This window comes from Ovis canadensis, chromosome Y (assembly GCF_042477335.2).
Source record: "Ovis canadensis isolate MfBH-ARS-UI-01 breed Bighorn chromosome Y, ARS-UI_OviCan_v2, whole genome shotgun sequence".
Classification (NCBI taxonomy): domain Eukaryota; kingdom Metazoa; phylum Chordata; class Mammalia; order Artiodactyla; family Bovidae; genus Ovis; species Ovis canadensis.
The window spans coordinates 7,738,626-7,752,013 of record NC_091271.1 but is presented as its reverse complement, the minus strand read 5'-3'; the positions used below and the strand labels follow the sequence as shown (position 1 = coordinate 7,752,013).

The following is a 13,388-nucleotide window of genomic DNA, read 5'->3' as shown; positions in this document are numbered from 1 at the left end:
TGACAAAGATCCATATAGGCAAAACTGTGGTTTTTCCAGTAGTCATGTATAGATGTGAGAGTTGGACCATATAGAAGGTTAAGCACCAAAGAATTGATACTATCAAATTGTGGGACTGGAGAATACTCTTGAGATCTCCATGAACTTCGAGATCAAACCAGTCAATCCTAAAGAAAATCAACCCTGAATATTCTTCAGAAAGACTGATCCTGATGCTGAAGCTCCAGTAGTTTGTCCACCTGATGTGAAGAGCGAGCTCATTGGATAAGAGCCAGCTAAAGGGAAATCTTTCCCTTGTGCTGGGAAAGATTAAAGGCAAAAGGAGAAGTAAGCACCAGAGAATTAGATGTTTAGGTAGCATCACCAACTATGATGTGTGAGCAGACTCCAGGAGATAACTGAAAGAGAGGGGACCGTGGCATGCTGGGGTTCACTGGATCACAAAGAGTTGTGACTATATTTGTAGAGGTCAGACAGATGTGTCTTTCCTCCCCTGCAGGGAAAGACAACTAAAACCAAAACATTATCAATAGACTGGTTCCAAATAGGAAAAGAACATCAAGGCTATATTGTCACCCTGCTCATTTAACTTATATGCAGAGTACATCATGAGAAATGCTGAGCTGGAGGAAGCACAGGCTGGAATCAAGATTGCCAGGAGAAATATCAATAACCTCAGCTATGCAGATGATACCACACTTAATGATAAAGTGAAGAATAACTAAAGAGCCTTTTGATGAAAGTGAAAGAGGAGAGTGAAAGTTACCTTAAAGCTCAACATTCAGAAAACTAAGATGATGGCATCCAGTCCCATCACTTCATGGCAAATAGATGGGAAAACAATGGAAACAATGGCTTTATTATTCTGGGTTCCAAAATCACTGCAGATGGTGATTGCACCCAAATTAAAAGATGCTTACTTCTTGAAAGAAAAGTTATGACCAACCTAGACAGCATATTAAAAAGCAGAGACATTACTTTGCCAACAAAGATACATGTAGTCAAGGCTGTGATTTTCCCAGTGGTCATGTGTGGAAGTGAGAGTTGAACTGTAGAGAAAGCTGAGCACCAAAGAACTGATGCTTTCAGCTGTGGTGCTGGAGAAGGCTCTTGAGTATCCCTTGGACTGCAAGGAGATCCCACCAGTCCACTCTAAAGGAGATCAGTCCTGGGTATTCATTGGAAGGACTGATGTTGAAGCTGAAACTCCAATACTTTGGCCATCTGATGCGAAGAGCTGACTCATTTGAAAAGACCCTGATGCTGGGAAAATTGAGGGCAGGAGAAGAAGGGGACACCAGACGATGAGATGGTTGGATGGCATCACCGACTCTATGGACGTGGGTTTGGGTGGACTCTGGGAGTTGGAGATGGACAGGGAGGCCTGATGTGCTGTGGTTCATGGGGTCACAGAGTCGGTCACGACTGAACGACTGAACTGAACTGATGAATACTATTTTTGTACTGATAATTATGTGGAAAATTGAAACATGCTGATCCATGGTTACAATGATGATTTCATTTGGTTATTTTCGAAATACCTAACACTGTCCTTGTCTTTGGATGTCCTAGAAAATAAACCTGGCATCTTAAACACGACTATGGGGCCTAGGTGTTTTTTAAGGTTATTACTGTATTTTTTATTTATTCATTTATTCTTTTAGCCACTCAGCATGCAAGATATTAGCTCCCCAATGAAAAATTAATCCCATACCCCTTGCTGTGGAAGTGAAGAGTTTAACTGGCCCACCAGCGAATTCCCCTATGGAGCCTTTTATCAAAATCCCAGCATTTAGTCCAAAATGATCATCCACATTTTCATGTAAAGTAGAATTCTATAGTTTTATAATAGTGGTACAGATAATTTCAGCTATGTCTGCTCAGTGCTTTCTCTCTTGTATAAAATAGGTGGAAGTTTTTGATCTTCTTTTTGTCACTAATGAAAGCAATTCTCAAAAGACATACATAGTACATTGCCAAGACTGTGCACGAAAAGCAAGTGGGAATCTGGACAATTTCGTGGTGCTAGAAGAATACAAAATTGAGGACCTGATGCAAGTATACGACCAGTTTACATTAGTAAGTGAATTCATTATGTGAGTACATATTTAGCTGTGTTTTGAAGCATCAGTGTTTGTTTTCACTCCCGAATTTATAAGAATTAATAAGACATTCACATTTTCTGTTGGTTCAGTAACGGTGCATACGAAAAATATTCCTCTTTATATACTTGGAAAACCTTTTATCTTTATCAAGTCATTGCATATTCCTGTTATTCCTTTTCAGTTAGAGTGGCCTAATTAGTAACATTAATTACATTAAAAACTTTTGTGTACTTTGATAATATTATCATAATATTATGCTACTTAATTGATAAAGCCAAATTTTGGTTACTTAATTTTGTAGGTATGATCCCCCAGAAAATTGATATGTTTTTAATACTCCTCTGTTGTTATATATTAATTGTGTTTATTTAAAATGTATTTCTTGTTACAAGTAATAGTGTTTTGCTAATGGTATATAACACGCATGAAACCAAATTCACAAATGTGTATGGTCTGCAACTTTTCGTTTCAAAGGCAAGTGCATTTTCTTCTGACTTGAAATGGCTTTGTGAATGGAAACATTTATTCCTGGCTTGTTAGTATTGTTTAAATGTCTTTTGTTTTAAATGTTGAAATTTAGTTGTGATATTTTCAATTGAATGGTGCATTAGATTTCTTAAAAGAGAAAATAGTTTTGAGAAATAGGTGCTCTTGCTGAGAAAAGTTCACAGACAATTCACTAGTGAAATTTTAATTGAATTTTAACAGTATTTTCCACAATTATTTTTTTGTTTTAATATGTCCTATAAATTCTTGTGATTAAGTGGTTAAGTAAGAAAAATGAGGATAATACTTTACAGGTCTTAAGAAATATGGCCCTAAAGGTCACAATAGCAGATTATTGAACTTCAAGACTTTCTTTCTAACTCACTTTGTAAGTATACTGTAGATTGGTTATAGCCATGAGATAGAGAACACTTTTGAGGAGTAATAATATACTGAAACAATTAACATACCTTACTTTTAATTTTAGGCTCCTTCAGTATCATCCTCCTCTTCTTGATACTGGTCCGTGAATATTAAATGACACCTTTTCTCATCTTCAGGAAAGTTCTGCACCAGTGGTTTTATAGCTGCTTAATAAGAGTGCTGACTGAAAGCTATGTCTATGCAACCTTCCAAGAATATTGTCAATCGACTGGATATAGGAGAGCATTTCTCTGCTCCAGGATAGATCCAGCTTTTCTTAATTATATATGTTTTATGTTTATGTGACAGAACTGGCACTGCCCAGTAGACTACTGCTTTGAAGATATCTTTTTTTTTTTTTTTAATGTTTCTGGACTTACAAATTAGCTTTCATTTTTATTTTATCTTTTCAAAACTTTCTTTGGGAAGATACACTGCCCTCACTGGTCATATTTTTGCTAAGATAGTTAAATTTAAATCTTTGCTTAAGTGTTTTAATGTGAAAAATTAGAGAAGAAAGGTTAGGGGTTTTTTTGTTGCCTGTTTTTTAAATCACTTTTAAGTTTTTCTGTATTGTTTGGTGCCCATAATGGTTCCAAATTGAAAGTTTTAAAAATGTTTAATAGCTTAATAGTAAAGGTGCAAAGATAATAGTTTGCACATAGACTAAGAAATAAACTTCAGTTTTGTGATTTTTGTTTCTAATCTTGATAGAGATTTACACTATTTATGAATACATATTTATTGCTTGAAATTATTTGTGACTGGTATGTTATTTTTTCAAGATTTACCTGCCATTAAGTATATGGAGTTCTGTAATTTTAAGCATTACTCCTTTTACATTTCATATGTGTAAATAAAACTTTAAAATTGTACAGAAATTTTACTAAAGTTGTTTCATGTTTAAAGCATTTTCCACTGTTTTAGTTTTAGAGTTTCTGTAAAAACCCAGATTTTGTTCCTTTTCAAATCTTATTATATATATTTTATATGTACATATATGTCCACATACATGTATAACATATGTATTTATAATACAGTATAGAATTATAAAAAGATAAATTTTTAATTTTTCACCTCTAAGGTAGTTTCTGAGATGCCTTCCTTAAAGCATTACTTACAAAAGTATGTGTATTTTTAAAGTAAATGTCTTTTATTCTGGTTGGTGAGGTTGCAGTTATTACAATGATTGCCAATAAATAAGTGCTGGAAAAACATATAGTAGAAAATGAATAATGAAGTTACAGTTTTAAAGGAAACATGTAAGTCTGATAAATTTTATTTATTGTGTGGAAGAGATTCATAATGATGGCCTGCACTCTAATAATAAATATATTAAGTGACATATTTTCTGGAGTTAGGTGACCTAAAATTCCATGATTTTCTGCTTATACAAAATGGTTCAGTGAGGAGAGAGGGAGAATATATACAAATCCTTTATCATTAGTAAATTTTAACAAGCTCTGTTAAATTTCTTGTTTCATATAAACAAACTACTCAATCTGTAACCATTTTATAACAGTTCCTGGTTTTCTGCCTATATCTTAGTGGAACATTTGGGCTTTATTCTCATTCTATCACATTTTCTAGATTTCCAGAAAACTTTGGTAAAAGTTCTATAAATGAAGTGAGAATATGTAATCCTATCTGATGCAATGCCTTGATGTATTTTTTTTCAAATAACTTTATAGAAATAATTTAAAGATGAAAGTTGTATATATGTTACTACATTTAGGTAATAGTTTTTCAACAATTGAAATCTTAACAGTAATCATTATATATATATAGATATACATACACATATAGATATACATATATATAATTTCAAAAGGAAATAATCTGTTTTACTTAAGAAAAATGGTTGACTTATTATTTTAATTGCTCCATTTTGTGATTCTCTTGTAAATGTGTTTATGCAAAGATCTTTCGTACTAAAACTCAAGACAAATGTTTTTGCAAACAAAGATTAAAATTTAGTCATCAGGACACTTACAAAGTTAGTATATTTATAATATATTTGTGCTCCATCTAAGTTTTCTTAACTTTGTATTCCTTACAAGACATCTTACTGTTTCCTCTCATTTTGAGATGGTTTATTGCCAAGGTTCATATAAATTGAATTTACTGAGTTTACTTCAGTTAGTTTAGTTGCTCAGTCATGTCCGACTCTTGGCAACATCATGAATCGCAGCACACCAGGCCTCCCTGTCCATCACCAACTCCCGGAGTTCACTCAGACTCACGTCCATCAAGTCAGTGATGCCATCCAGCCATCTCATCCTCTGTCATCCCTTGTCCTGTCCCCAGTCTCTCCCAGCATCAGAGTCTTTTCCAATGAGTCAACTCTTTGCATGAGGTGGCCAAAGTACTGGAGTTTCAGCTTTAGCATCATTCCCTCCAAAGAAATCCGAGGGCTGATATCCTTCAGAATAGACTGGTTGGATCTCCTTGCAGTCCAAGGGACTCTCAAGAGGCTTCTCCAACACCACAGTTCAAAAGCATTAATTTTTTGGCGCTCAGCCTTCTTCACAGTCCAACTCTCACATCCATACGTGACCACAGGAAAAGCCGTAGCCTTGACTAGATGGACCTTTCTTGGCAAAGTAATGTCTGTGCTTTTCAATATTCTATCTAGGTTGGTTATAACTTTTCTTCCAGGGAGTAAGCATCTTTTAATTTCATGGCTGCAGTCACCATCTGCAGTGATTCTGGAGCCCAAACATAATGTCTGACACTGTTTCCACTGATTCCCCATCTATTTCCCATGAAGTGATGGGACCAGATGCCATGATCTTTGTTTTCTGAATGTTGAGCTTTAAGCCAACTTTTTCACTCTCCTCTTTCACTTTCATCAAGAGGCTTCTTAGTTCCTCTTCACTTTCTGCCATAAGGGTGGTGTCATCTGCATATCTGAGGTTATTGATATTTCTCCTGGCAGTCTTGATTCCAGTTTGTGCTTCTTCTAGCCCAGCATTTCTCATGATGTACTCTACTGAGTTTGCCTACAGATAAAAAATGACTTGGTTTTCTTTGGATCATCTGTCAAGAATTAGATTTCTCAGAATTTTAAACAGATACAAAAGTGAAATCACATGTACCAGCATCACTCATAAGTATTCATTTAGATTTAGAAAGTCCTCCATTACCTATTCTCTGTCTTGAATTTTGTTCTGTCCTTTTAAATTGGATTTGGAGACTTCTCTGCTATCTCAGTGGTTAAGAATCCACCTGCCAGTGCAGGGGATACAGGTTTAATCCTGGTGCAGTGGGATCCCACATGCCTCAGAGCGAGTAATAAGGCTGTGTGCTACTACTAATGAGTCCATGTTCTAGAGCCTACATACTGCTGCTGAAGCCTGTTTACTCTAAAGCTCATGCTCCACAACAAGAAAAGCCCACTTCAGTGAGAAGCCTGCACACTGCAACTGGAGAATAGACCTGACTCCCCACCACTAGAAGAAGCACTCAAAGCAACAAAGACACAGCACAGCCTAAAATAAATTTTTTTTTTTTAAATTTGGAGGTTGTTTTTGTTTTACTGCAGGAGGTAGAATACCTATGTATAAAGTCTACCCAGGTACTTTTTTCTTTTTTTAATTCAGTAAAAAGTTGACATACAAAATTAAGTTTCAGGTGTTCAACATAGCAATTTACAATTTTAAAGGTACTATATACCATTTATAGCTACTATAAAACACTGGCTGTGCTTAGTTGTAAGAATTCTTACGTTTTTTTGTGTGTGTTAATCCCTTATAATTTGCAAATATTTTCTCCCACTTATTAATTAGGATGTCTTGACCATTTTGTTGATGGTTATCTTTGTTTTATAAATGTTTTTCTTTTAAATTAGGTTATATAATGGCTTTTTCCTTTTATTTGTTTTAGTTAGGAGACAAATCCAAAATATTGTGTGATTTATGTCGAGTGTTCCACCTATGTTTTCTTCTAGGAGTTTTACGGTTTCCAGCTTGTTCTATGGTCTAGCATGTGATGTAATCTGGAGAATGTTCCAGTTAAAAAGAAAGAGTATATAAGTAGCTAAAGAGTCTCCTGCAATACAGGAGACACAGGAGATGCAGGTTCAATCCATGGTTTGGGAAGATCCATCCCATTTAGGAGGAAAATGGCAACTCACTCCAGTATTCTTTCCTGAAAACTCCCAAGGACAGAAGAGCCTGGCAATCTACAGGATCCTGGCAATCTCCAAGGATCAAAAAGCATCTGACACAATTGAGCAACTATGCATAGTCCACATGGCTTAATGTGTTACATAAGGGCAGTGTTTCCTTACTAACTTGCTTTCTGGGTATAGTGTCCACTGATGTAAGTGAACTATTAAAATCTGCTAATCTTACAGTGTTACTGTTAATTTCCCCTTTCAGGTCTCTTAGTATTTGCTTTATGTATTGAGATGCTCCTATGTATGTTCATATATATGCATGCATATATATTTGTTGTTTCTTGGATTAATCCCTTGACCATGTATGATATAATGAATATCCTCATTTATCTCATGTAACAATCTGTGTTTTAAAATCTACTTTGTCTTATATAAGTATTGCTACCCTAGCTTTCCTTTGATTTCTATTTGTGTAGAATACCATTTCCATCCCCTCAGTTTTCCATATATAGATGTATTTAAATTTGAAATCAGTCTGTTGTAGGCAGTCTATAGGCCCTATTTTTATGTCAGTTCAGCTACACTTCTCTTTTATATGGAGGATTTGACCCATTTACATTTTAAGTAATCCGTTCCAGTTCAGTTCAGTCACTCAGTTGTGTCCGACTCCTTGAACCACACCATTCCAGGCCTCCCTGTCCATCACCAACTCCCAGAGTCCACCCAAACCTATAGCATTGTGTCAGTAATACCATCCAAGCATCTCATCCTCTGTCATCCACTTCTCCTCCTGCCTTCAATCTTTCCCAGCATCAGGGTCTTTGCCAATAAATCAGCTCTTCGCATCAGATGGCCAAAGTGTTGGAGTTTCAGCTTCAACATCAGTCCTTCCAATGAACACCAAGGACTGATCTCCTTTAGGATGGACTGGTTGCATCTCCTTGCAATCCAACGAACTCTCAAGATTCTTCAACACCACAGTTCAAACCATGAATTCTTTGATGCTCAGCTTTCTTTATAGTCCAACTTTCACATCCAACAAGACTACTGGAAAAACCATAGCCTTGACTAGACAGACCTTGGTTGGGATAGTAATGTCTCTGCTTTTGAATATGCAACCTATGTTGGTCATAACTCTCCTTCCAAGGAGAAAGCGTCTTTTAATTTCATGGGTACAGTGACCATCCTCAGTGTTTTGGAACCTAGAAAAATAAAGTTGGCCACTGTTTCCATGTTGCCTATCTATTTGACACAAAGTGATGGGACCAGATGCCATGATCTTAGTTTTCTGAATGTTGAGCTTTAAGCCACCTTTTTCACTTTCCTCTCTCACTTTCATCAAAAGGCTGTTTAGTTCTTTTTCACTTTCTGCAATAAGGGTGGTGTCATCTTCATATCTGAGCTTATTCATATTTATCTGGGCAATCTTGATTCTATCTTGTACTACTTCAGCCCAGCGTTTCTCATGATGTACTTTGTATAGAAGTTAAATAGCAGGGTGACAATATACAGCCTTGACATACTCCTTTTCCTATTTGGAACCAGTCTGTTGTTCCATGTCCAGTTGTAACTGTTGCTTCCTGACCTGCATACAGGTGTCTCAAGAGGCAGGTCAGGTGGTCTGGTATTCCCATCCCTTGAAGAATTTTCCGCAGTTTATTGTGATCCACATGTCGAAGGCTTTGGCATAGTCAATAGAGCAGAAATAGATGATTTTCTGGAACATTCTTGCTTTTTCGATGATCCAACGGATGTTGGCAATTTGATCTCTGGTTCCTCTGCCGTTTCTAAAAGGCTTGAACATCTGAAAATTCACAGTTCACATATTGCTGAAGCCTGGCTTTGAGGATTTTGAACATCACTTTACTAGCGTGTGAAATGAGTGCAATTGTGTGGTAATTTGAGCATTGTTTGGCATTGTCTGACTTTGGGATTGGAATGAAAACTGACCTTTTCCAGTCCTGTGGCCACTGCTGAGTTTTCCAAATTTGCTGCCATATTGAGTGCACTTTCACAGCATCATCTTTTAGGATTTGAAATAGCTCCACTGGAATTCCATCACCTCCACTGGCTTCCTAAGGCCCACTTGACTTCACATTCCAGGATGTCCGGCTCTAGATGAGTGTGATTGATCACACCTTCATGGTTATCTGGTCGTGAAGGATCTTTTTATACAGTTGTTCTGTGTATTTTTACCACCTCATAATACCTTCTGTCAGATACCTTTACTGAGCCTATCTTTGCATGACATATTCCCTTGGTGTATCTAATTTTCTTGAAGAGATCTCCAGTCTTTCCCATTCTGTTGTTATCCTGTTTCTTTGCATTGATCTCTGAGAAAGGCTTTTATTATCTCTCCTTGCTATTCGTTGGAACTCTGCATTCAAATGAGAATATCTTTCCTTTTTCCCTTTGCTTTTCGCTTCCCTTCTTTTCACGGCTATTTGTAAGACCTCCTCAGACAGTCATTTTGCTTTCTTGTATTTCTTTTTCTCGGGGATGGCCTTGATCCTGTCTCCTGTACTGTGTCATGAACCTCCATCCATAGATCATCAGGCACTCTGTCTATCAGATCTAGTCCCCTAAATCTATTTCTCACTTCCACTGTATAGTCATAAGGGATTTGATTTAGGTCATAACTGAATGGCCTAGTGGTTTTCCCCACTTCTTCACTTTCAGTCTGAATTTGGCAATAAGGAGTTCATGATCTGAGCCACAGTCAGTTCCCGATCTTGTTTTTGCTGACTATATAGACCTCCGTCTTTGGCTGCAAAGGATATAATCAGTCTGATTTCGGTGTTGATCATCTGGGGGTGTCCATGTGTAGAGTGTATCAGCTGTGTGTAATAATCCCACTGATTCCTGCTGCTCTGGTCTATTCATCCTTGTTCAGCTTCGGATTATCATCGGAATCTGCCTTTGTTCATTTAATTTTTCTTATCTCTTACAGTTTGTTACTGGGCCAATATGTTTCTTATTTTGATTCATTTTTCAATTCTATAATTTACATTTAGCCTTTTGTTGTTGAAATTTTCTGTTATTTGAAAAGATTTGTAAGTGCTTTTGAAATACTTATATGGTAGCTTATTTAAATTTTGGTATATCAAGCATTTAATTCATCTTGGTATTAATATCCATTGACTAAAATTTCATCCATTTTCTGATATATTAGCATATTTGTAAGAGATGCTTCTATTACATGCTAGAATTTGGATATTGTATTATGAGATTCTGCATCCTCTTTAATCTTTTTTAGACCGTCCATCTATAGAGCTGAAGCCTGAGTTTTCTCACCTATCTCTACCTCTATCATTTTTGATAATTACTTTTGCCTTAAAGTATGTGTTTCTTTCATTGATTGTTTAAATGTTTCCTTATTTTCTGGCATCATAAAATGTTCCAGTTTCATCTTATATTTTCCTTGCAAATATTCTCCTACTTCTGATCAGCCATTTCTCCAGTGAATTCTGTAAGCCTCATTACAGAATGACATTTAGAAACCAGGATATTTCTTTCCCCTTCCACCAGACCCCCATCCACTCAGTGGGCTTGTTATTCATTTAGCTTCTTGTGTTATTATTTGTCTTCTGTTTGGGGCTCCTCTAACAGCATAGTGTACTGTAATTTTACAGTAGGAATATGTTATATATAGGAAACATACTTCTAAGAATCTGCATGACAGGGTCAGAAAAGTGTCACTCTGTTCATTAATTTTTTCACTTTTCTTCTTCTCAGCTGTTCCTTGAAATAAGCAGATCCCTTTAGTCTTTAGTCTTGCTACATTTTCCTTTGCACAGTTGAGCAGAGAGATGTACTTTCTTTCATCTCCTTCCTTGTATATAATGTAGCCTTGCTCATGTAACACTATATAAAGTGTATAATGGAAATCACTCCAAGTCAGCTATTTGGGGGTTTTATTATTTTTTAAAAACTGGACATTACTCCATTGTGTGGAAGTAACTTTTTTTTCTATTTTTTTATTGGCTGCAGTAGGTCTTAGTTGTGGCATGCAGGGATATTTAGTTACAGCATGCAGGTTGTTACACATACAGGATCTAAATCACGCAGCAGTGAATGAACTTGTCAGGGGCAGGATCTGCAATGGGAGAATGAGTCTTAGCCACTGGTGAAACAAGCATGTTCCAAGACTCTAGGCTTTAGACTATTTTAAATTTGTATTTGTATAAAGTATCCCTGGAAACTTCCAATTTGGTGAATACATAGAATTTTAGGTACAGTTTTATACCCAGAGAACATGGTGTCTCCAAGCCTCTTTCCATAGGCCTTATGCATCTCCTCCATCCAACTATTCCTATATTCCTATATAGAGCTATAGTCTATATAGTAATTTCAAACACTCTTGGCATTGCAACCCAAGCAAAGATGTCTTACCTTTTAGTGCAGGATAGTTAAAGGCCACCCATCTGGTGGAAACACTGTAACCCAAAACAGGAAATTTTGATGAGGCAGGTTTTGCTAATGCAAATAATACTGCCAACTGAAAGTCAGTTTATTGAGTAAAGGTAAAAATAGCATTAGAAAGTAGCAGCCTTCTTTCCAATGAAAATGTGGAAAAGATGGATCTTCAGCTTATTAAGAAACCTGAGATGCTGGGTGAGGAATTGCAGGCCAGCTTAAATGGTTTGTCCAAAATACAGATGAGAACAGAGAAAGCAGCAAGTACTAAGAAAACTGAACTGTTGTGGAAATTACTTTTGAGAAGAGAAAAAATGCACCCACCCCCTCAATTTCACACATGGTCCATAGTACAATTTTACTAGATTTTCTGAAACATCTCTGACACGTACATGACAGAACTTGTTCTGAATTGTACCATCATTGAAGAGCTTGCACCCACTGCGGACCAAATCTCTTACTGCCTTCACCAACCCTTCACAGAGAGTGATAGCAAGTTGCATCTGGATACTGTGCTGCCCAAAACAGGGCACCAAGCATGGTTTGAGATATTAGTGGTTGTTCAGTCATCCAGTCCCAACTTTTGGCCACCCTATGGACTGCACCATGCCAGGTTTCCCTGTCCTTCACTACCTCCTGGAATTTACTGAAACTCACGTCAATTGTATTGATGGTGCTGTTCAACCATTTCATCCTCTGTCGTCTCCCTCTCCTCCTGCCCTCAGACTTTCCCAGCGTTAGGGTCTTTTCAAATGAGTCAGTTCTTCGCATCAGGCGGCCAGAGTATTGGAGTTTCAGCTTCAACATCAGGCCTTCCAGTGAACACCCAGGTCTGATCTCCTTTAGGATGGACTAGTTGGATCTCCTTGCGGTCCAACAGACACTCAAGAGCCTTCTCCAGCACCACAGTTCGAAAGTATAAATTCTTTGGTTGTCAGCTTTCTTAAAACATTTCTTGTATCTTCTCCATTCTTTTTTGGGGATCCTAGATCATCTTCACTATCATCATTTTGAATTCTTTTTCTGGAACATTGCCTATCTCCATCCAGTTGTCTTTCTGGGGTTTTAACTTGTTGCTTCATCTGGAGTATAATATGCTTTTCCATCCTGTGTAACTTTTTGTAATAGAGTTTTTGTTCTAGAACTGTGGTATTGTGGTCATTCATCCTCCTCCTCTCTGCCCTCAGGTGGATAAAGCTAAGAGGCTTTTGTAAGTTTTCTGGTGAGAGGAACTGGCAGTGGGAAAAAAACTGAATCTTCCTCTGAGCATAGGCCTGTGCTCAGTAGAACTTAAGTCCAATAATTTGTGATGGATGATGTGCCCCTTCCCTGTTAGTCCTTTGGCCTGAGGTGACCCAGCACTGAGGTCTACAGGCTCTGTGGTAGGGTTAAAGGCAAGTTCCAAGAGGGCTTATGCCAAGTTGCATCTTCCGGGACTACCGTAGCCAGTGCTCTTAGGCCTATGGTGATGCGCAGCCAATTCATGCCTCCAAAGGAGATCCTCAGATGCTAAGAGTAAGTCTGGTTTAGACTCCTGTGAGGTCATTGATCCTTTTCTCTAGGTCTTGGTCCACACAGGATTCTGTTTGTGCCCTCCAAGAGTGAGCCTTGGTTTCCTCAGTCCTGTGGAAGCCCTTGAATCAAATCCCAGATTTTATGGGAATCAAAGTTAGATTTTATGGGAATTCCTAGTCTCTGTCAGATCCTCAGACTGGGAAGCCTGACATTAGACTCAGAACTTTAACAACAGTGGGAGAACTTGTTTGGTTTTATTTTTCTCTAGTACTCTTGCTTGGAAAATCCCATGGATGGAGGAGCCTGGAGGGCTGCAGTCCATG

General features: G+C 37.4%; 1 protein-coding gene across 6 annotated transcripts in view; it reads left to right on the top strand.

Moving 5' to 3' along the window:
• The window catches only part of LOC138431429 (lysine-specific demethylase 6A-like), a 168,922-nt gene extending 164,747 nt beyond the window's left edge, over nt 1-4,175 (top strand). For all 6 annotated transcript variants that reach the window (XM_069573578.1, XM_069573579.1, XM_069573575.1 and 3 more), the window contains 2 exons: nt 1,909-2,079; nt 3,079-4,175. In XM_069573578.1, coding sequence (XP_069429679.1) covers nt 1,909-2,079; nt 3,079-3,108 — 201 coding nt within the window. In that variant the 3' untranslated portion in view covers nt 3,109-4,175. The remainder of the gene's footprint in view (nt 1-1,908; nt 2,080-3,078) is intronic.
• Nucleotides 4,176-13,388: the final 9,213 nt, after the last annotated feature.